Source organism: Eurosta solidaginis, chromosome 1 (assembly GCF_040869045.1).
Source record: "Eurosta solidaginis isolate ZX-2024a chromosome 1, ASM4086904v1, whole genome shotgun sequence".
NCBI classification, from domain to species: Eukaryota; Metazoa; Arthropoda; class Insecta; order Diptera; family Tephritidae; genus Eurosta; species Eurosta solidaginis.
The window spans coordinates 301,074,988-301,098,793 of NC_090319.1; the positions used below are offsets into that span (position 1 = coordinate 301,074,988).

At 34.3% G+C, this 23,806-nt stretch overlaps 1 protein-coding gene across 9 annotated transcripts in view; it reads left to right on the plus strand.

Annotated features, from left to right (window-relative positions):
• Positions 1 to 23,806, plus strand: part of how (protein held out wings) — a 274,412-nt gene that overhangs the window by 203,951 nt on the left and 46,655 nt on the right. For all 9 annotated transcript variants that reach the window (XM_067761261.1, XM_067761258.1, XM_067761257.1 and 6 more), the window contains exon 4: positions 8,436 to 8,552. In XM_067761261.1, coding sequence (XP_067617362.1) covers positions 8,436 to 8,552 — 117 coding nt within the window. The remainder of the gene's footprint in view (positions 1 to 8,435; positions 8,553 to 23,806) is intronic.

A 23,806-nucleotide genomic window follows, 5' to 3' on the forward strand; every position in this document is an offset into this window, starting at 1 on the left:
TAGCTTCTCATACGCGCGTGCATGTGTGAACACAATTATAATTGCATACTTTTGGGAGCATCTCAGATAAGATATCTGCATGTGTTTGTGCGTATCTCTCTCTGTTGCCCCGCACGTATGTGTGCAGACATAATGATTAATTTGTTTACGTACATACAAGTGTAGCAGCTTGCTTTATTGTTGTTGTGGCTTTATTTACTTAGTATCAGATTAGTGATGGGAGTATCACTGAGTGTCACTAATATTCGTCACAATATGTACACTTTCCGAAAACTAACAAAATCGGTTAGCGACCACGCCCACTATACAAAAAATTTGAAATCGAATTTTCGAATAATTGATAAAATGTTATAATTCATTACCAAAGACCGATAAAGTGTTGCAACTTCATACGTGGATTGAGTTTATGACAAAAAATTGAAATTTGGTAAAAATTTTTAAAGTGAGCGTGGCACCGCCCACATTTAGAAAAAGAAAATTTAGAAGATAAAGGAAGGGTGTTGTCCTTGCTATATACAACGACTGAAAATTAACAAATTCATTTCACCACCCAGCCCACTTTTACATTGTATATTTTGAAGGTTCACCTTAACTAAAAGTTCAATATCCTTACAATATGGACCTACCTTGTGCTGATATTCCAATTCAGCAGTAATAGAATGGGGATAGTAGATGAATTGAAAGACTGTAGCAAATGGGCGTGAAGCCGCCCCTTTTTTTGGTCTCTATAATACTTCCAGTGCTAAAATTCGTACATAAACTAAACAAACCCAATGAAATGTGAAAAGAACATTGTTTTTATGTCCTTAAGTATTTGCTATGAAAATGTGATCAATTTGTCGGAAGCCACACCCATATTAATATTCAATACTCCGTTTCTACGTCCGCCCACTAACACGATAACTTGAGAAAACTTGAAGATATCTTCACCAAATTAAGTTAAAGAGGCTATCTGAATTTACGATATGTTGGAATTCAATTCGCCCTTTTTGAAATTATAGCCACGCCCACTTTTTGAATATCAAATTTTGATTAATAAGGAACAATTGGATAACGCATTAGCAAGTACTGGTACAGTTATGAAACATGCCGCGTAGATTGATTTTATGACACAAAATATGGGAAAATAGGCGTGGCACTGGCACAACATTTAATAGATGAAAGTTAAAAAGTTGTGCAAGCCGTAAACCAGAATCCGTTAAAAATACTATGATGAAGTTTGGCTTTTGTTTTTTTTTATTTTTATTTGTTTTTTTCTATTATTCTTTATGTATTTCTTCTATTTTTTTATTTTCTTTGTTTGTTTTACATATTTTTCTATTTATTTTTTGAATTGTGTAATTCTAATTAATGTGTTAATCTTTGTTTTCTTTTATGTTATGTTTTATGATAAATATACAGTCTCCCTGATGAAGATGAAAAATTACCATCGAAACGCGTAGGAGGAAAAGATAAACCTTTATTTTATCTGCCGAAAAGATCCAAATAACCACAATTTTTTAATTAAATCTTTTTATTAAAAAATTTTTTTATTTATTATTTTGCCAACTTTTTTTATATAATTTTTTTTTTATTAATTTTTAGTTCGTAATTTTTTTATATTTTATAATTGTTTTATTTTTCTTTTGTTTTTCTTTTTATTTTTCTCTTTTTTTCTACGTTTTTCTTTTGCCATATTCATAATTCGCAATTTCGAAGGAAAACATTTAGTAAAGTTTCAAAAAATAGACGTAGCCTTGCCAAAATTTAATAAATGAAATTTTAAAAGTGTATATGGGGTATTCCATTCCATTTCGACCAATTTTGAACCCGACCCCTTTAGAATTGGCTGAAAGTGTTTCTTCTTTTTCTAGCTTACGAAAGACGTTTTTCACAAGTTTTTCAAATTGTTTCATCCAACTCAAAAAAAGTTATGAATTTAAAAAAAAAACACCGTTTTTGTTTTCAAAATGCGTTTTCAAAAATTTACTGTTTGGGATCGTTTTTTTTTTTTTTAATTTGTTTTTAAATGTACTTTTCGGAAAAAATTCAAAAAAATTTTTAAAGTTTTTTTTTTTCAATTAAATAAAAAAAAAATTCTCGGCCCACTCCGGGATTAGTGGGGATGATTGCAGAATTGATTGAAGTTTTTATGAGAAAAAAAAGGGCGAAATTCGAAAAATCTCGAAAAACTGAAAAATTAAAAAAAAAAAACTTTAAACATTTTTTTGAATTTTTTCCGAAAAGTACATTTAAAAACAAATTAAAAAAAAAAAAGATCCCAAACGGTCAATTTTTGAAAAAGTTATAGCATTTTGAAAACAAAAACGGTGTTTTTTTTAAATTCATAAATTTTTTTGAGTTGGATGAAAAAATTTTAAAAACTTCTGAAAAACGTCTTTCGTAAGCTAGAAAAAGAAGAAAAACTTTCAGCCAATTCTAAAGGGGTCGGGTTCAAAATTGGTCGAAATGGTATGGAATACCCCATATGTTTTAAGTTTAATTTTTATTTTTTAATATATTTTTATGTGCTTTTGTTGATATTCGTTACTTTTTTTATATATTAAATTTTTTTTTTAATTTTTGTCGTATCTTTTATTTTCTTTCTTTTACTTTTGTTGTATCTGTGTTTTTTTTTTTTTTTTTTTTTGTAAATATTATTTTCTTTTCTTGTGCTGTTGTGTATAATTCTTCTTCATTTCTGACAAAACAAATTTGTTCTGACTGAATAGCCATTTTTTTGTTTCAAAGTTCTTTAACAGCAATTCCAGAATCATTGAAAAATATTTTCCTTTTTACGAAACAACTTCGCTTGATTTAGGAAAGCATTTTCATAGAGAAAAACCATAACCATTTTACGCCTAAATCTTAAATTTACTTTGACTTGCTCAAAATTAACTTAAGTACTAATATTTCTTACTGGGTTTCCCAATTTTTCAAAATAATATTTATTTTTATTGCATTGTTGAATTTTATAATATTTTTCTCACCTCTGTAATATCGATTCTTTTTACACACACCACCATCATCGTTACCGCCGTCAGTCATGAAACGTCAAACACTATTCATTCACCGTTCGTCACCAGCCGCGTCACAGCATCAATTTAATAAACGACATTTATCATTTACATTGCTGTGCTTGACATTCAAATTGTATGTGTCGTGCCCCAACATCGTGCTTTGATATTTAGTTGGGTTCATTGTTGTTGTCTTGTTGTTGTGTGTAGGTGTTGCATTATTTGCAATTACAGCTGACGTTTTTTTGCTAGTTTCCATTGTTATTACTTTAAATAAACTAGGCTAACGCGATCTTTTTTTTCGAGTTTATATCGCTCGAGCAGATATTTACATACGAGTACATACTTACATACGAGCTGCTGTGTGCGAAGCTATTTTTGCTTGCAATTTTTTTTAAATGAATATTTTACGCATGCATTGTGGGTGAATTCACATCACTGTAATCTGCAAATATTTCAAAGCGTTAATCTAGTGAGATAATGCCATTTGCTGCTGTGCTATTCATGCTGATGCATTTTGATTGCTTGCTTTATTTAGATAGGAACTTATGCATATATACATATATGGGGCATTCTATGTAAACTGAAGCTAATTTTGTATACTTCGAAAAGAGTTTTTTGTTCCAATCAATTGGAGTAGACGAATTTATGAAAAAATGGTTCAATTTGGTGAAGATGAATGGGCGTTGGTGTACACAGTGATTTTGAAGACCGCCTGCAATTTATTTTCGAGAGAAATATCTTGCTACGCTGCAAGAGGCAATTGATACTTAAATGCGGGCCCAGGCAATCCCAGATTACTTTCTGTCGCACTCAGGACTTTAATTGGTAGTTGTATGTCCGAGTAGACGTCAAATTCCGCATACCTAACCGAGACGACGCTTGGAGACACTACAAAAATTGGACAACTTTAACTTACGGCTTACCTCGAGAGTCTGTCAGAAATTGCCGCTAACTACCCTCCTTTCTATCAGTGATCCAGTTCACAGGCCTTCCAAATGAAACTGTTGAAGCAGGAACGAGGTGCAGTTGTCGGCACAAAATCGTCTGCCCAACTTGGCATAATTTTCAAAATGCTAAGAATGCAGGAGTGCATGTGATTCCATACCCAAACTCACAAGACCTTATCAACGCTCCTGCCGCAGCATCCTTTTCAACAATGCCTACTGGATATATGCTCAGTGGTGTCCAGTCCGTTCCACTCCACCACCACTTCGTAAGACGGGAGTCTATACTTATACCTCTAAAGGCAGTGTACAAACCTAGGCAAGACGATGATTGTCTCCTTACAGCACTACAGCGACTTCTATCCCTATCCTTAAGATATAGTTTGCCAGACAGCTTCCAGTGTACTTTAACTGAATATGTAACCTTTTCAGAAATTATCAGTGGTACGCCCCTATTCGAAGGCTAATAAAAGTAGGGATCTTATATCTCCTCATACAAAAATGAAGTTTTACTTTGCTGGGGTTGACAGGCAATCAACGTAACACGGTATAATGGTATCCAGGTTGCCCAAAAATTAATCCCTTGTCAAGCCTAGACACTGGGTTCGAAGTTAACCAAGAACTTCTTTTTTACCAATATCAAAAGTATAGGAAACATAAAACCTTCTTTCGGGGTATCTGCACACACTTCTATCGATTGTGGTCGCTTTGGCAATTCTGTTGCATAGAAGATTGTTAATGTGTTAAAATGTTATAAAAATTTATTGAGAACTCTTGACGTCCATAAATACATACATCAGACCCCATATTTCAAAAGCCTGCGCCACCTAAAATTTTAAATATTTGTTCTGGTACTTCTTTATTCATTATAGGTAAATATTTTGATCCCAGCTGCACCTAGCGGCTATTTTTTTATGATCTCTTTAGTTTATTTGTAGATATTGCGCTTTTGGCCTATTAACTAAATAATCGATCACAAAACAGAGTCGTCCGAATAACTCAACATTAACGCCACCTAGCAGTATTTTTATTCCTCTACTAGATATCTCATATTTTTGCTTATCAGGCTAGCTAACATTTTAATTACAAACATTTTGAGACGCGCATGCGATTTGCATACGTAAATGTGAAGGTATTTACCACCCCGGAAGAATTCATATGGGAATTTAAAAAACAAAATTATTTTTCTTCTTGAATCATCATCCCATACTAGCATTTGTAAGTAGTGTGTCTATATGTACATAAATGCACATTAAAAATTGTAATGTTGTCTAAAACTGTAATAAAATTGTATTCTACTATTTTTGACACCTGCGCAAATATGCAATTTTAGTACTTTTAAAACTTGTATATGAGAACGGATGCCACTTTACACGCATCACTTAAACTTATTTGCATAATGCAAAGTATTTCATAATACAAATTTGCAGACGTAACCGAATATAATTGCAAATATTATTTGTATCGCTACGTTTCATATTTTAATTTTGTAGAATTTAGGTGCTGAATAAATAGTGGAGATTAAGGGATTTAAGTCTTAGTTCATACCTATCGAAAAAAGAAAATGTATTAGGGAGACTGGTTTAAAGCATAAGCAGCACGACTTTGTCTAAAATTGCAAACCAATATTTAGATATTTAGGTTTTATTAATATATCAAGGTTTTTCTCCCACTTTTACTCTCACTCCAACTCGCACTCTCACTTCCACTCTCAGTCCCACTTCCACTCCCACTCCTATTAATACTACAACTTCAAGTCTTACTCACATGCCTACTTCTACTCTCCCTTATTCTCTCACTCCCACTCTTACTCTTATTCCCACTACAATTTCCAGTCACACTCACATTCCTACTTCAACTCCGACCACAACTACCTTACATATAGAGTTCCTCTATCAAATACTGGAAATAGTTGTTGAATAACGGTCAGTTTAACCGTTTTCTTTTTCCTCTTGAAAATGTTTAAAAATACACGTTATATAATAATAAGATTGCATTTACCACAAATTACACGCCGCACACCTCTTTAAAGAACTCAATTCTACTACAATTCATGGCTGAGTCTAGGCTTGAAATAGAAATAAATCCATAAATGGGTGCGCTGAATGGCATCCCATTAATAATTTTGAACTAACCAAATGTAGAAAATTTAAATGCCAACAAATCAAATCAAAGCTCATAATTTAATGACAACTATGATTCGTTTGTCAATTGCAATAACTATTTCTAGCTGATGACATGGATATAAAGTAGTCGGCTCAGAGAGAATGAATACTTACTGACAAATAGCTAGATTGACAAGTGACATCTACCTATTTTTACAAAAACTTTGCTATAAACATTAGGGTGGTGCTTATACGGGTGGACCTTTTTTATTTTTATTTTTTTATTTTATGTCTGGGCACTAGCTCAATTGGTTCGCGGTCCTGAGAAACGTCCTTATTATTTTTCTCAACTTTTCTGAAGAACATTTTGAGGTCTTTACCGAGGATTGATTTTTGTATGGCGCATGAACCTTTTACGGTACTATTTACTATTTTAGCTTTTCTATTAACTGTCAAAGATTTTTTTGTACCAAAATAACTTAGTTAATCTTTAAGGTTATGAGCAGACCTTTTGGAAAACCTGTATTAAAAATTTAATTTCCGTTTGTTTTGTGTTTGTTTTTCCCCCTGTTTTATCATTATAAAATTACAAAGATTTTTCTAAAAGTTTGACCTTCGGTAGCGGCCTCTAAAAACCTTACAAAGAAAAAAATAAATATACGCCATCAGTATTTTTCAGTAAATAATGATTACCCCGTAAAATCAATCATAAAATAAGTCTATTAATTTTTTAAAAGTCCAAAAATAAGGATCACCCTAAGCACAATGTTTCCAGCCAAGAAATCAATAAACTCATCAATAAACAACGGCACATGCATGCAAATTGAATACCTGCACTGAACGATAGCATAAATTTAAAAGTAATTTTATCGTAAAAATGTACGCATATGTACATATAATACGGATGTGCTTTATTCTACAACCATATATACATATATTGACCCATAAATATTTTTGTTTAATCTCAAGTTGAGTTATATTTGAAAACTAGCCTTACTCTTAAATCTCAAACCTTACTTCCCAAATGCACATTAAATAAACACTGATACCATTCTCATAATAAAAAGCACTTTTTTAAAATAGAATTTTCCCTAGCTTTCAAATTGAGAAGTTCAAGTTTTTCAAAGTCATCTCATTAATGATGGTAACAAAAAGGAACTGGATGTCATGATACTTAGAAAGAAATGTCATGATACTTTTTCTAAGTTACAGCTGTAGTGTGAGCGAAGATTTAAAAAATATTTAAATACATACTAAACACATTTCATACGGCTGGCTGCACTGAAATGCGGGCAAAGTTTTGCTATGCACAAACCTAAAATTTCAATGTTATCATGTTCCCGCTGTTTTTTCATTGCATCATTACGAGTATTTACCTGATTAGATTATCGTGTTGTTTATAGGCGTGTTACGCCTCTAGCAATCTCTAATTGGCTGTTGCTATAATGCGCTATGAGGTGTTGTGATATATTCGCTGCTTGCTATGTGTAGGACCACCACTGCGTATGAGTCACATTATTTGAGACAACCGAACTTGAAATTGAACGAAATTCAACTTATTTTGGGGGAATTTCTATTGGTTTTATAAAGTTTATAGAATTTCTAAACTAAGAACAGCGACATATAAAAATTATTTAAAAAATATTCATTGTGGGTAGATTTTATAATGAAATTTATTGTCTATTTATTTTGCATGTTGGGGAAGTTTCTCCGTATGCAGATGTAATACTGTTTTCACACAGACGGCTTATTGAATAATAAAGGCAGTTTTCTATATTAAGACGCTTATTGAGCTCAATCTTCCCTACTAAATTCGAATCTATAATTATTTCATTAGTAGCTAATCGAATGCCTAATGCAGTCAAAAGCACAACGCAACTCTGTTGGCAGCGTTCCACTTCTTAGTTTTTGGTGTGTTCAGTGCTAAAAAATGTCATTTGTCAAAGTAAATGTCAATGTCTGCATGGCGGAACGATACAAGTTGGCCGCATCGAACAGCTGATTATAACCTTTTTTATTTGTTTTGATACATCAACTACCGGCGCAGTACTCTTTTGACATTTGACCATCGAATTTACAAGTACATGGAATTTTTTTTATGTTTGTAGGTATGTCACCATGCTGCCACCTTGTATCGTTCCGCCATGATTGTCTGTCATATAGCATTGTCATTTTATTCGCTTGACATTTCATCCTTCATACTAATCGAGCAGTTACTTCTGTGTGAAAGCAAAAAATTTACGATTTCATTAGAAGGTGAAATGAGATCATTAAGTTTCTGTATGAAAACAGTATAACGCAAATAGAACGGTCTGTGCCATCTACAGCTCATAACTTTTTTTGCGTCAAACAGAGTGTTTACTTTTATTGGTTGTTTCTCATTGCAGTTCAATTTTGTTGGCAGAATTTTGGGACCACGCGGCATGACAGCTAAGCAATTGGAACAGGAGACTGGTTGCAAAATAATGGTACGAGGCAAAGGTTCGATGAGAGATAAAAAGAAGGTAAGTAAAAAAGAAACATATAGCGTCTACTAACAGAAAATAATTTGGCGCTTTGTGTACAGCCCCTAGAACCATAAAAAAAAAATAAATGTAAGGCACGATAACCTCCAAAGAGATCTAAGGCCGAGCTTCTCTTCCAATTTGCGTCGTGCTCCTCTTGATTTTCCCTACAAATTGGCCGGGCGGGACCTACATGTTTTATGCCGACTCCGAACGGCATCTGCAAGGCAGATGAGTTTTCACTGAGAGCTTTTCATGGCACAAATATACTCGGAGCGCTTGCCAAACACTGCCGAGTGGCGACCCCGCTTAGAAAATTTTTCTTTTTAATTGAAAAACCTTATTTCTAAAATGTTGATGTTGCTTTACCCGAGGTTCGAACCCAGGGCAAACGGCGTGGTAGGCGGAGCACGCTACCATCACACCACGGTGGCCCTAGAACCATAGTAGTATATAAAATGAGGCTGACGGACTACACGGTCTTGTGTCTGACCTTCAAAAGGGATTTTAGATTTACAATAGAGGTTGAGGGTTGGAATAAGATGCAGAAATAAGGGAAGATGTGAAAAAGCTTTACACCCATGAATCCAAACTAATGGAAAAGGAAGGTGTTGTGATGTTTATATCAGGCGGAAGCATTTTTTTTCGAAGAGTTTTTAAGATTTTATCCTAAATAAAAATTTTTTTGTTTCCCACTTTGTAAAAGAAAAAAGAAAAGACAAACCTTTCAAAAAAAAAAACATCAAAAATCAATGCTGATTTTGTGAGATCTATAACTATTACCACGGGTGAATCACCACGTGAAGTAAATTGAAAAAGATAGAAGATGTATGCTATGGTACAGTTGTATTTTTCAACGGTCAGAAGCGGGTAAAATTCAATGCTTGTAAGCTGGGCGGAACTTGAACTGCGGCTGAAAAACCGGACAGAGGGAGAGTTGTCATCCATATTTATAGTACGTATGTACGTCAGTTATTGAGTTGAACTTTACTGCCTTTCGTGACACATAAATGAGGAATAGTTTCACAGTCCCACTCGAAAATTTCTTTTTTCTTTACATTTATATACATATACCCTTAACTATTATATGGAATGCTAAGTGCAAAACTTTATCTACACTTATGGAATTGTTGCTTATAAAATTTGTACTAAATAGTGTGTATCTCTACTATTCTCAACTTTCAATTTTGGCATGCGTAATACACTACAACGGAAAAGGTATATTTCTCCATACATTACTACTATGTGTAATTTTCGTTGGGCGTTTTTTAGTAGCAAATGTAGATGTATACACATTTACAAAAACTCCGATACTCTGAAATTTGTTTTTATGCTAGTACCGAAGAGAGTCGGATTCATAAATTGCAAATGACAACTCATAACTGTAAGATCTCTTTAAATGTTTGTGGACTGTTTTTTATGTAAAAACAGCAAAAGGGACAACAGTAACAATATATTTGGAAAGCCAATGTTTTATATAAATTAAGTATAGTACGAATATTCGTATTGTCTTGTTGTAGGAATGACAATAACATTTCCCGAAAGTCTTGGTTAGCGCTGCCCTAGGGAAACTCCTTGCTTGGACTTGATGTTAGTACAGGCAATTGCTTTGAACAAAGACTTGTTTCAAATTTTTTTGGGAATAAACTGAACATATTCAATCTAAACATAAAACAATATGAACGTAATAGTTTTCCACGGCCTAACAACAAAAAAGCAACAATTTTTCTGGGACAACATTGCTGAAAAGTTTTCAGATAGCCGAATGACAGAACATAGAAGAATTTACAGCAAGACGATTGACGGTTTACTTCGCCTGGTTATTCCACCATGAACTAGTTCTTCGATAAACTCAAATTGATTGGGCTACAAAACTGCACATTCGAAAAAGTTCAGAGAACTCAAAAAGCAAATTTGGAAAATTTCGTTAAATTATCTAAAATTTTCGAATTTTTTTTTCAAAAGAGTTTTAAGATTGGTTTGCATAGTTAAAATATCGAAAATAAAAAGGGAAGTTATTGATATTAGAGAAAAGTTACAAAGTTTACAAACGGCGAGGGTATGCTTCTGAATTTCACTTCATCAGCGAGCTTCTCGGGAGCTGAGTATTGAACTTGCCCCGCTGCTCGCTTTGCAATTAGTCTCCAAGTACATATTGCCTTTTTGTTGCTATTTCTTTATACACCTTTAGGTACATACTAATTCTATATGTTTTTAATCCTAATTGTGTGGAATACATATAGGCGCGTTCTTAAAGCTAAGTAACATTGCATTTATAACAGTGCTTTTATAAGTTTAATCCTAGTTGTGTGGAATTCTTATAGGCGCGCTCTCAAAGCTTAGTAACATTGCATTTATAGCAGTGCTTTTATAAGCAGTACTTCCGCTGTAACTATTATATCAATATTATTATCGCTAACTAAGTACGGTTAAAATGGAAATAGTTTAATTGACGAAATTTGATAAAAATGGCTAATTCTTACTCTGGTAACCCTATAAACCCATTCGATCTATACAAGATCATTTTTGACCTGCCATTTTTGTCTTACTCTAACCATTCCCAACCCCCTTCCAATACGCTTCTATCTACGACGCGCCTTAATTCCGAGCCTCATTGTTTATTATTCGCCAATTAGTTTTTTTGTATATTGAAGCGTGTTAAATGGTGGCAAAATCTATGCAACATTAATATTGTTAAAAATATTGTAATACAATTGAGCAAACGTTGCAAAATAGCATCGAGAGCGTTGCAAACACACACAAATAGTATACGTACGAGAATTTATCTGAAGCAAATAATTTTCAGCAAGTAAATTGTGTCGGTGTTGAAAATATCTAGCATCTTTATAAATTTCTTATCTCTTCTAAATATTTGTTTACTTTTGTTATGAGTTGGTGTTCGAAAACTGTCACAATTATAGCAATTAATTTAAAAATATTGCCCTTTCTAATTTTAAGAAATCGCGTGTTTGTTCCTTATATTCTTTTATGACATGCCCACATTTTATTGATTTGCTTTTACTATAAATTAAAGATTATTATGATAATAATGATGTGCTATATTCAAATGTTAACAAATGTATATGCATACGTATTAGTATGCTTTTATGAAGAAAATTTGAATTTAAAGCCTCTTGGAGAACAAGTGACAGATGTGCTGAACACAAAACATTTAAGAGTTTTTAATCGCTTTGATGAACGGAAAAATTCGATGTGTTTATACAACCCTGGCATACTTATTTCTGCCAGCACATATTTTCACTGATATACTTGCATATTTTCTATTTGATATCGTAAATAAGACAGCATATGAAATCGAGAAAAACGAATGATTCACGATTTCCATCCGTTAAAAAAAAAAAAACAAAAAAAAAACGTATTTATACAATTAAGGTTAGGTGGCAAACCTTATCAAATTTTTTTGTACCTTTCATGAACATGAAATGGTATATTAACTTTGGTCCGATGTTTGTAACGTTGAGAAATATAGAAGATAGACTCAGCATTAAGTATACCGAATTGATCAGGGCGACGAACTGAGTTGATATAGCCATGTCCGTCTGTCCGTCCGTCCGTCTGTCTGTTTGAACACAAACTAGTCCCTCAAATTTTGAGATATCTCAATGAAATTCGGCACAAGGATGTATTTTTGTATTATATTAGACATTTGTCGAATCCGGTAGGATCGGACCACTATAACATATATCTCCCATACAATCGATCGTTCAGATAAGACGATTTTGGTCATTCCTGCCGCAATTTAGAAAGTATAAACGTGAAACTCGGTGATATATATTCTAATATATCATAGAAGATATCCTGAAAAAATCACTTTGATCGGAGCTATATATAGTTATATCCCATACAACCGATCGTTCAGATAGAAAGATTTTTGGCCATTTCTCCTTTAATTAGGAAGTATAAGCGTGAAACTCGGTGATATATATTTTAGTATATCATAGAAGATTTTCTGAAAAAAAAAAAACACTTTGATCGGAGCTATATATAATATATATCCCATATAACCGATCGTTCAGATAAGGGGGTTTTTGCCATTTTTTTATATTTATCTTAAAATCGTTTAGGTATGTACATCTGTTCACTATATATTTCTTATCTTATACATCTGATTATTTGGAGATTACGAACGGGATAAGATTATTGTTCAGCCCCATTCATGAAAGGAATGAAGTCTTCGGCACAGCCGAAGACAGTTCCGCCCTTACTTGTTTTTTACTTATTTTTTTATTTTATTTTTTTATTTATGTTTTCTTATTTATATTTTCTTATTTATATTTTCTTATATTTTTTTATTTATATGTATTATTTTATTGTTAAAATTTTTCTATATATTTTTGTTATTTTATTTTTTGCATTTTTTTATATTTCTGTTTATGTAATTTTTATTTTGATTTTTATTAAGAAACGCTTTACTTTTGATACAAAATATATGAATACACACAGTCGATAACAAAAGTCAGTAAACGGACAATCTTAGCAAGTTTTCACCAAGTTTTCCTTCCCCAAAATTATTTTCGCCATTTTTCCCAAAAAAATTATGAATATATGTAATATATGACAATTCTAGAAAATATGACGAATTTGCAAGAAAATCTAAAACTTTTCACTAAGATTGTTTAAAGTTTTTGTGACTAAGCAGCTTTTTAGCTCATAGAGTTTTAGTTTCATGTGTTAATCTTAATACGACAAAAAGACGTTCTGGTTTTTGCCGAATTATTTATTAGTCGACCTACATATTTTTTCTAAACAAATTTGAGAACGGTTTTTCTTCAGAAAGAAACCGCTTAACTCCGCTGACAAAACAAATTGCCATAAATCAGTAAGCTTCTTAAGATGAAATAATACTTCATTATATTAACATCAAACGAGCCAAAAAACTGCATACCTACTCAGAAAAATTCTTAGTGAAAAGTTTTACATTTTCAAGAAAATTAGTGGAATTTTCCCGTATAAATTTAACTTACATTTCTCTTATTGGCATACATTTAATTTATTAATTTCTAAAAATTGCGAAAAAAATGCCGTGATACTAACTTTTGTATTTGTACGTATCATTTGATAATTTAACAACACAGTTGACGTTTAGTATACTTCGTAGATTTTAAAATTGCCTCATTAAATCCAAAACAAATTTCCTGCCTCTACTACTAAATATTTAATATCCGATATCTTTGGCTAACAGCTAGTGATTAGCAATAAAATTAGAAATAAGCAAGAACATTAAAAGTTACTAAATGCAAGTTAACAACAACAAACAAAAGACTGGCTAAAAACTGGGCACTAATACAAATGCACAGAATTACACTCATGCCGACTTATTTACTCTACGTTAAGTACTAACCTGGTCAGCAACCAAACGACCAGGCGGTTAACAACAGTGGCACATACAAAGTTGTAAACTAATGCTTAGCTGTCAAATAAAAGCTGTCAATTTCCTAGTAAATGACATGAGAGTGACAGTGGGGACAAAAACTACATACTATGTAGCAGTATTTGAATATCTAAAAGAAAAACATCATGATACCTATATCGAAATGCGCGCATCAATAAAAGCGTTTATTTACTTATTAGGACAGATCCTAGGTTGATATCAGCCGTTACTGGACTGTTAGCAATAGAGTCAAGAAGATTACAGCATATGAATGTATATGTTTCTTCTTTTATTTGCATTCTTATATACAGGGAAATTTAGGCTGAGATTCTCTTCCAATTTGCATCGTGCTCCTTTTTTTACTTCCATTATATAAGGTGGGTTGAATGTTTGTCCGCTTTTCATACAAATCTTGCAATCGATTTTTAAGTAACTTCTCATTTTGCTACAAACGTGAAACTTTACACATAGGTTAGAACACCGTGACAATGCAACAAAAGGGGGAAAAAATCCATTAGGAGGCACACGGATCGAAATAATTAGATAAGAATTTGAAAATTTTCAAACCAGCTTTTAAATAACTTATCGATGATCTAGAGACTTGAAATTTCAAACTTAATTAAGAGGTCGATGACAGCCGATGACACGATACAAAAAGATTCGCTAGGGGCGCACAGGATGAGAGATTTAGGAAAATCGTACGAAACGGAGGGAATTTTGGGATTGATTTTTATGTAAGTTCTCATTGAGCTACAACTGTACACCTGTACTTCACAGATAGGTTAAGACGCCGAGAAAATCTAAGAAAAGGAAAAAAAATTCCGTTAGGTGGCGCACGGATCGAAATATTTAGATAAGTATCTGGAAATTTGGTGTTTTGAGATCGATTTTAAAGCAACTTCTCATTGAGCTACAAACATGAAACCTCCAAGACAGATTAAGACACCGTTACAAAGAAACAAAAGGAGAAAAAAATTCCGTTAGGTGGCGCACGGAACGAAAAAAATAATAATAATTTGGAAATTGGAAACCGGGCTTTAAGTAACTTCTCGATGAGCTAGAGGATAAAAATTTAGAGCTTAATTCAGAGGTCGATGACAGCCGATGACACAATACAAAAAGTTTTGCTAGGGGGCGTACGGACTGAGATATTTAGAAAAATCAAACGGAACGGAGGGAATTTTGGGATTGACTTTTATGTAAGTTCTCATTGAGCTACAAGCGTAAAACTTAACAGATATGTCAAGACACCGAGAAAATGTAAGAAAAGGAGAAAATAAAAATAAAATAAAATTTTAAGTACTTCCTTTATATAAATGTACAAAAATCAGCGAAAAATGTCTCCTTTTATAAAAACATATTCTTGCTAAACTTTGATTTTTAAATTTTGACATAGAAATTGCAAAAATATTTATGAGAAGTAAAAATATGAAGGTGGAGCGCAATTTATTGCCTAATAATATCTCCTTTTCTAACAACTTTCTAATCCAAGTAATGTGCCCTCCACTTTTATATTCTTACTTCTCATAAATATTTTTACAATTTCTATGCCAAAATTTAAAAATCAAAGTTTAGCAAGAATATGTCTTTATATAAGGAGACATTTTTCGCTGATTTTTGTCCATTTATATAAAGGAAAATTGACGGGATGGGAGCTATGTATATTTTTGTTTTTGCCGACTTCGGCAGCTGCAAACTTGATAAATTTTCACTGCGAAGCTTTTCGTGGTAGAAATACACTCATAGTGTTTGCCAAACCACTGCCGAGAGGCGACCCCGCAAAGAAAAACGTTTCACTAATTGAAAGAACTTTTTTTCCAAAAACTTTATGTGTCTTTGCCCGAGCCTTGAGACCAGGACCTTCGGCGTGGTTGGCGGAGACGCTACCACCACACCACGGCGGATGTCCTAAATATTGAAAGTCACGTTTGGATAACATACCCCCTACTTCATGTGGTCGACGTAGAAGATCAGTTCACCAATTCACTCTTCCTGATAGGTTCTATGCTCAATTCTAACTCAAACGTATAAACTAAGTTATCGGCGCACAGTAATCTGTTTTTTAAACGGTTTTATTTAGGTTGACTTGACAGGCTGGCTGGTTGGATGGCTGGCACGAATTTTGTAATTGAAATTTAAGTAACTTCCCGATAAGCTACAAGCTTGAAACTTGGAATATAGTTCAGAACCCGATGACAATGCAATAATAAGAAAAGAAATTGCCGCTAGGTGGCGCAAGGATGGAGATATTCACAAAAATCGTATTTGTGTGTCGCATTTGGCTCATATTTGGAACATATAATGCATACAAGATTAGAATGCGACCTATGAAAAAAATCGCCGCTAGGTTGCGCAAGGATCGAGATATTCACAAATATCGTATTTGTGGTCCGATTTGGCTCATAGTTGGAACAAATATTACATATAGTCCGGAAAAGTGACATTTAAATATTTTGGAGTTGGATGAGGGACAAGCATGCGTGGCGCAGAGTCGAGTAAAGTCTTTGGAAGGATTATGTATTGAAGACTTAGATTGTAACAAATTGCCAAGAAAGTCCTTGTAATAATGAGTCACTAAATGAACTAAATAGATTGAGAAATAATAGGCAATTAAATAAAGATCAAAAACTTGAAAATAAAATAATAAAAAAATTTTTGTTTAAGGTAAACGGTTTTATTGAAAACAATACTTATCTACATGAAATATTAATAATACTAAAAGCTAGAAAATAATTAGGTATGTCCTAGGTACTAGTCATCACACTCCTCATCAATCTAGGGCGTTGATCAGACAATTAAATAATGGCAGAACATACAATACACGTGTATACGGATGGTTCCAAATTAATGGAAGGGGTTGGGTCTGCTGTTTACTGTGTCGCTCCAGAAATAAGTAGATCCCACAGGCTGCCAGATTACTGCAGCGTTTTTCAGGCGGAAATTATAGGAGTGAGGAAAGCAGCTTCGCTTAGGCCGCACCATACATCTTTACTGGTTTCCCGGTCATAAAGGGATATAGGGGTAACGAAAAGGCCGATGACCTGGCAAAGGAGGGTGAAGCACTCGCTGATAGACGTCCCAATCCCTTTGCGAGAAATCAAAAGGAGGCAGGAGTTGCATATGATCCATCAAACAGCAAAGGCGTGGACAAAAACGCGGGGCTGCAAAATTTCTAAGATCGTGTGCAAAGCCTACGATATTATACTCACATAGTGGCTCATATCTCTGAAAAGAGAAGACTTAAGGCTCATAATGGGCATACAGACTGGATAGTGCCTTCTGTCGTCACATCCTTATAAGTTAGGTCTCGTCAGTAACAGCAAGTGCAGGAAGTGTGAGCTGCAGGAAGAAACTGTTGAGCGCGTTTTGTGTTCGTGTCCTGCGCTCGCCAGGTCGAGGCTCCAGCTATTAGGGGCGGCAGAGGTGCCAGATCTCGAGACAGCAATTACGCTGGGTCCTAGAAAACTGCTAGTATTTGCCAAGAGGACGGAGTTATTCTATAACATATGTCCTGGCACCTGGTTGGGGTTCTTCCGTTTGGTCGTCAAATAAATTCTGGTAACACTATGGACTCATTCAGGCTATATGAGGTTTTTATTGACCGGCCAGTTCAACCTAACCTAAGCTAGTGCATACTTATATATACGTATGTATATATTTCAGTACCCTAATGCAATTAGGCTAAGTTGGGATGAAATATGCTGCAACCATTTGTCACTAATTTGGCAAACTTAAATGATTGTTGGTGGGCCTGTGTACCTGTGTAGCAATAGAAACGCTCGAGTATACGAGTATAGCAGCCCTTACGCTGATGCACAAAACCATTGGTGCTGTGTCATCATCTATAAAACACATATCTACATTAGAAATGCTGAGGGCGGTATCGTTTAGAAATAGCAATAATTAATTAAAGACAAACAAAACGAAAACGGAAAACTGTTCAAGAAACATAAATCTAATATTTTAGTCATAATCGTTTTTAATGATCAACTTTATTAGCTACAGACACATACACACAAAGCAATAGCTGACGATGTCGGGCATCATTAAAATACTTTGACTAAACATCATCGCGAATATCATCAGTGTTGTGATTTCTTTTTGGCAATATCTATTTTGGCAGCAAATTTTAGTTCACAGTGCATATCGCGAAATTGTGGGTGCGATCGGCGAAAGAAAGAATGAAAGAGAGAGAGAGAGAGATAGAGTGAGTGAGTGAGTGAGTGAGTATGTAAAAGAGAGATAGAGGTGGGGGCAAATACAAATGTGCTTACTGCGGTTTCATGCAATTTTGATAAATACTTGACATCATTTTCGAAAGCAAGCAATAATTATTTGGTCTTTAATTTCTTTTGGCAGCCAAAAAGTGTTGCGTTGCTCTTCATTCGTAAAGTGATTCGCATATACTTTTCTATAAACGTACTTACCTACATTTATATCTATGCATATTTTTCACTTTTCTGCCGTTCTGTTTTATTCAGAGTACCAATTGACTCATATGCATTGAAATTCTTCATTTTCATTTGCATTCCTACTAAATTTATAAGCTGTCGTTTTTGTATGTACTAATTTTGGATGTAGGTGGGCGGATGCTTCTAAAATTTTTATTGATTTCAGTTTTATTGAATTTTTATATTTTTTGTTATGCTCTTGTGGCTGTGCTAGCAAGACGCTTAGTATTTTCTTCAATATTTTATATGCGCACTTTGAGATTGTCACACTCATAAAAACAAAATCGGTTCAAATGAATGCGCATACCACCCACTTTTTTAAATAACAAAGGAAAAAATTATTTTTATGTGATTTCTGTTAAATTTTTTATTTTTTTTTTAATTAATACACACGGCTCACAGCTTATTTCATGCGGATGCACTATTAAATTTTGGAAAACTGAAATATATATTGAGAAAATTTAAACACCATATACATATTTGCTACGAAATTGTAGTTTCAAAAAAATTACTTTTTTTTTTCTTATTCTTTAACAACATAAGAATTAAAACCCTAAAAAAAATTTAAATTTTATGCCAGAGCTTATTTCGTGCAGTCTCCTGTTTCCGTAAAAATATATAGAAAAAATTGTGAAGTAAAAAATAATCAGTACTTTGTGTGGAATCCTTTGGCCTTAATTACAGCTTGCAGCCTTTGGGGCACTGATTCCGCTAGATATTTTTTTAATTTCTGGTCCGATTTTGTTCCACTCCTCCAAAATTACGCTTTTCAGCTGATACTTGTTGCTTATATGGTGTGTGCGGTTTTTTGTAGCCAATAAAGGCCACAAATTCTCGATCACGTTCATGTCGGGTGACTGAGCCGGTGGTTGCATTAAATATCCTTCGTGTGAGTAGCACTGTATTTTTATGACTCCTGCTTTGCTACTTATTTTGCTATTTAACAATCATGGTATAAAAAAGGTCAGAATTTTTTGACGTATTTGGGGATTTTTGAAGTTTCATAATGTTTGTTGTTTTGCCAAAAGCGTTGCCATATCATTACTGTTTAAGGCGAAATTGTGGTTTTCCGGATTTAAGTTTCCTTCAGGATGAAAACGCAATCGTCATCTGAGACAATAGCCGTGTTTTTTTACAAGCGTATACTTTTACGTTTGCGCGTTAAAAAAAACGCTGATCCTCGCTTAGGTAATGCTAAGGAGACCAATCTAGTGGCAGTGGTTAAATAACTAGCTACAGAACAGGGTGTACCTAAAATCGGAGACACAAACCTCTGGTGGCCACAATGTATAATCAGTTGCGATGAATAGTGGTCACACATAGAATACGTAGAATTAGTGCAGAGGGAACATAGACACATATTTCAGTTACATCTGAGTATAATGCGTATTGAAATTTAGTAGTACAAATTTTATGCGCAGCAATTTCAGAGGTGTATTTAAAGTTTGACGCTTAGCAGTCCGTAATAAGTTTAAGCGTAAACGTCTATAGATGTAAAAAAAACACAGCTAATAATAATATGCTTATCGTGCATAAATATCGATTGAGAATACAGTAAAACATGCAATTTGATTGAAAAATAGTGGATAATGACTCATACATTGGTTAATGACTCATATCTTTATGAGAGGTTGACCCCAAGACAGCAAAATATACACGAAAAATCCTGTTGTTCTAGCATGGCCCTATTATCATGCCTCTGCGGTGGATATTTCTCAAGGCATGTTTAGAAAAATTCTACCTCCAAAGTCTGCAGTGAGTAGTAGGTGTTTAATTTGTTACGTTTTTGGGAGGCTACATAAATGTCAATGCTAAAAGAGCACAGAATATGTATAGGTGGAGCTTGCCCCAAGGTGACCCCTGGTACAATGGGCAAAAGAACTCTCATGACTAGCGGCTAACCTGCAGAGATACAGGGCAATGTTCTCCCTAAAAAAAGGTTTAACAATTCACCCCTCAAGAGTTACGCTTGAATTATACAATAACTAAAAAAATTTGGACTTGTAGCCAATTTATCACCATTCAATTTCATAAAAATTGCGTTTAAGTATGCTAAACTCTTTAGAAATTGCGGTGTCGGTTTGTAAGGACCTCCTTTGGGCAATCAATTGACAAACGTGTTTGTTTTGTCAACGTGTTCTGAGCAAACGTATGGTCACTTAAGAAGGCTATATTCTCTTGCTTTGTACACTTTGACGCACAATAGATCTGCACAAAGGTCGCAGCGCTTCCAGACGACCTAGTAATAATAAGAATACTTCGACCCAGGTCTCTTCCACCAAAGCAATTTTCGGGAGCTCGAAAAACTTATTAAAAACCTTCTTCTCTAGGTTGATATTTCGTTTTAAAATATTTCCAACGCATGCGGCTCATTTTTTTCTTTTTTATTTAAAATAACTCTGAAAGTAATTTAGTCGTATCCGTTTATATGAAATCCATCAAAATTAGAAAAACTCGTAACATTTTTCAATCTGGTAGCTTGTTTTTGGTGAAATTGTCAGTGTCCCCGCAAAAGTCAAATGGCTAACGTCACACTAAATGGAACTACCTCCATTTTTGGTATCATACAATAACAATCTAAACTCTATCTAACGCTTGACGCAATTAAATTAAATGTATAAATTATATTCCCAAGGGTTTCGAATTATACTCAGTTGTACTTGGCATGCGCTTTTCTATTGTGCCAAATGTGAACGTGATATTCACAACTTTTGTTATGATTCTGAAATTTTCAAACATGTGCTTCACAAAAAGACTGTTATTTCTAGCAATGGAAAACCGTTGGATACCTGGGGCCTGTTTTACAAAAATTTCACAACTCTGCAAATTAAATTGAGAGTTAAAATTTTCTCTAAACTTTGAGATTTCTTCTCTGATCTTTCAGTTGCCATATTAGAGCAAGGAGTAAGTTTTCAAATTTAAGATAGTGAGAATTAAGAGAGACTTAATCGAATCATTGTTTTGTTTAATGAAATACTTAAATTTTCCTTTTCAAACAGGGCCATTTGCTTCATGAAGCGAACATCTGTCAGCAGCCCCAAAAAAATATTATGCGTTTATGATCATATGTATTTAATTAGCGAGCTTTGCTCATATTGCTTTATACAATGGTTTTTGTAATTGATATTAGAGAAAAATTGTAAGTTTACAAACGGCGATGGTTACTAGGACATGTTTCTGAATTTCACTTCTTCATCAGCTAGCTTTTCGGGAGCTGAGCGTTGAACTCGAGTCTCCAACATTCATATCAGTGCAAGCCTTTTTAGCTGCTACGCCATATGAATGTTCCGTTGTTCGCTGTACAATTGGTCTCTAAGAGTTGCCTTTTTTGTTTATATTCCTTTTGATCACCATGTAGGCACATACACTCTGTATGTAGTTTATTCCTAGTGGTGTGGATATGATTTTTTATGCGTTTAGCAAAAATTGTTAAGCTGGATAGCAGCCGTTTCCTCCATAACTTTAGGGCAATCAAAATAAAATGCATGCTCAACTACTCAAAGATGTTGCACCTAACCAAATATGTGCCTATTTTTTAAAAATCAAATATTATCATTTGCTGAGAAGACAGGGAAAATAAAATTAAAAATTCTTTTTGTTATTTTCCGAAACTTAATTAATAAATATATATTTCTTCAGCGAACTATTAATTCAATTAATACCAGGTGTATGCATATGAAACGGTATTTTTTTATTAAAAAAAAAAAAAACACATTTATTTCAAGAGAATGGTAACGGATATTTTATTCAAAGTAAGCGCCCTCGCTAGCTACACATTTGGACCACCTCTCAGGCAATTTATGGATACCTCGCCGAAAAAAGTCTTCGTTTTTTGAAGCAAACCAGTCATCGAGCCATTTTCCAATATTTTCGTAAGAAGTGAAGCGCTGTTCGCTAAGTGCGTGCCCCGTCGATGCAAATAAGTGAAAGTCGGATGGTGCCAAGTCTGGTGAGTAAGCGAGGTGGGGTAGCGGTTGCGAAGTCTGTTTTGTTCGGTGTGATGGTGCATTGTCTTCGAGAAAAATCACTTTTTCATGCCTAATTTCATATTCTGGGCGTTTTTGACGCAGAGCACGGTTCAAATTGGCCAACTGTTGTTGATAGCGTTGACCATTAACAGTTTCGCCTGGTTTTAGAAGCTCATACCAGATTACACCACGCTGATCCCAGAAAAAACAGAGCATTGTCTTTTTTCCGAAGCGATTTTGTGTTGGGGACGATTGTGCTGGTTGGCCAGGGTCCACATACAATCTCTTGGGTTTGGAATTCACGAAATAAATGTACTTTTCATCGCCAGGAACGTTCCGATGCAAAAACAACTTTCTTTTTTGTCTGGCGAGCAGCATTTCACGTGTTGTTTTCCGGTTTCCCTGCTGTCTGTCGTTCAGCTCATGTGGCACCCATCTTCCGGTTTTCATGATCTTTCCCATGGATTTCAAACGTCTGGAAATTGTTGTCTGGGACACATTTAGTTGTTCTGCGAGCTGTTTTTGCGTCTGACTATCGTCTTCATCCAGGAAAGCCTGCAATTCAACGTCCTCGAACAATTTCGGTGGTTTGCCGCGGTCACCGTTTCTCACATCAAAATTACCACTTTCAAACTTGTTGAACCACTCATTATACTGCGTACCATCAAGAGCGTGCTCTTCGTAAGCTTCGACAAGCATTCGATGAGATTCTATTGCCGATTTACCCAAATGGAAGCAGATTAAGCAAATTAATGCCCCCGCAAATCGTTGTTTGAAGGCACGTATTTCGAAATTTTCAAGAGCGAAAAAAACACGATGTTGTATGAAACTTGAAATGTTCAGTATTGGATATTGTTGACAGATCATAAGATCATAAGGCAACTAGCGCCAATGGTAAGTTTTGACTGTTCCTACAATTGTGCCTACTGACCGCTAGATGCCAATACCGGTTTCATATGCATACACCTGATAGAACATAATTTGTAAAAACTGGCGCGAGGTCAGATGTATTAAAAAACGCAAAGCTTTTTGTTTTTCCCGATATATTTCAACCTCCTTCGGAGATCGTCTTCAGGGAATATATGAGTTTAAATATAATTTTCATACGCAACCGCTTAGTTAGCCGTGCAATTTTGAACAGTTCAGTTCAAGTTTCGTATGAATAGATCTGAAATAAGTATATTTTTTTATACTTTGCCGTTTCTGAAATGCTTTTCTCCTTTCCTGAGATACATTTACTAGTTTCTCAAATAAATAAAAATAAATGTAAGGCACGATAACTTCCGAAGAGATCTTAGGCCGAGCTTCTCTTCCAATTTACGTCGTGCTCCTTTGATTTTTCCTATAAATTGGCGGGACGGGACCTACTTGTTTTACGCCGACTCCGAATGGCATCTGCAAGGCAGATGAGTTTTCACTGAGAGCTTTTCATGGCAGAAATAC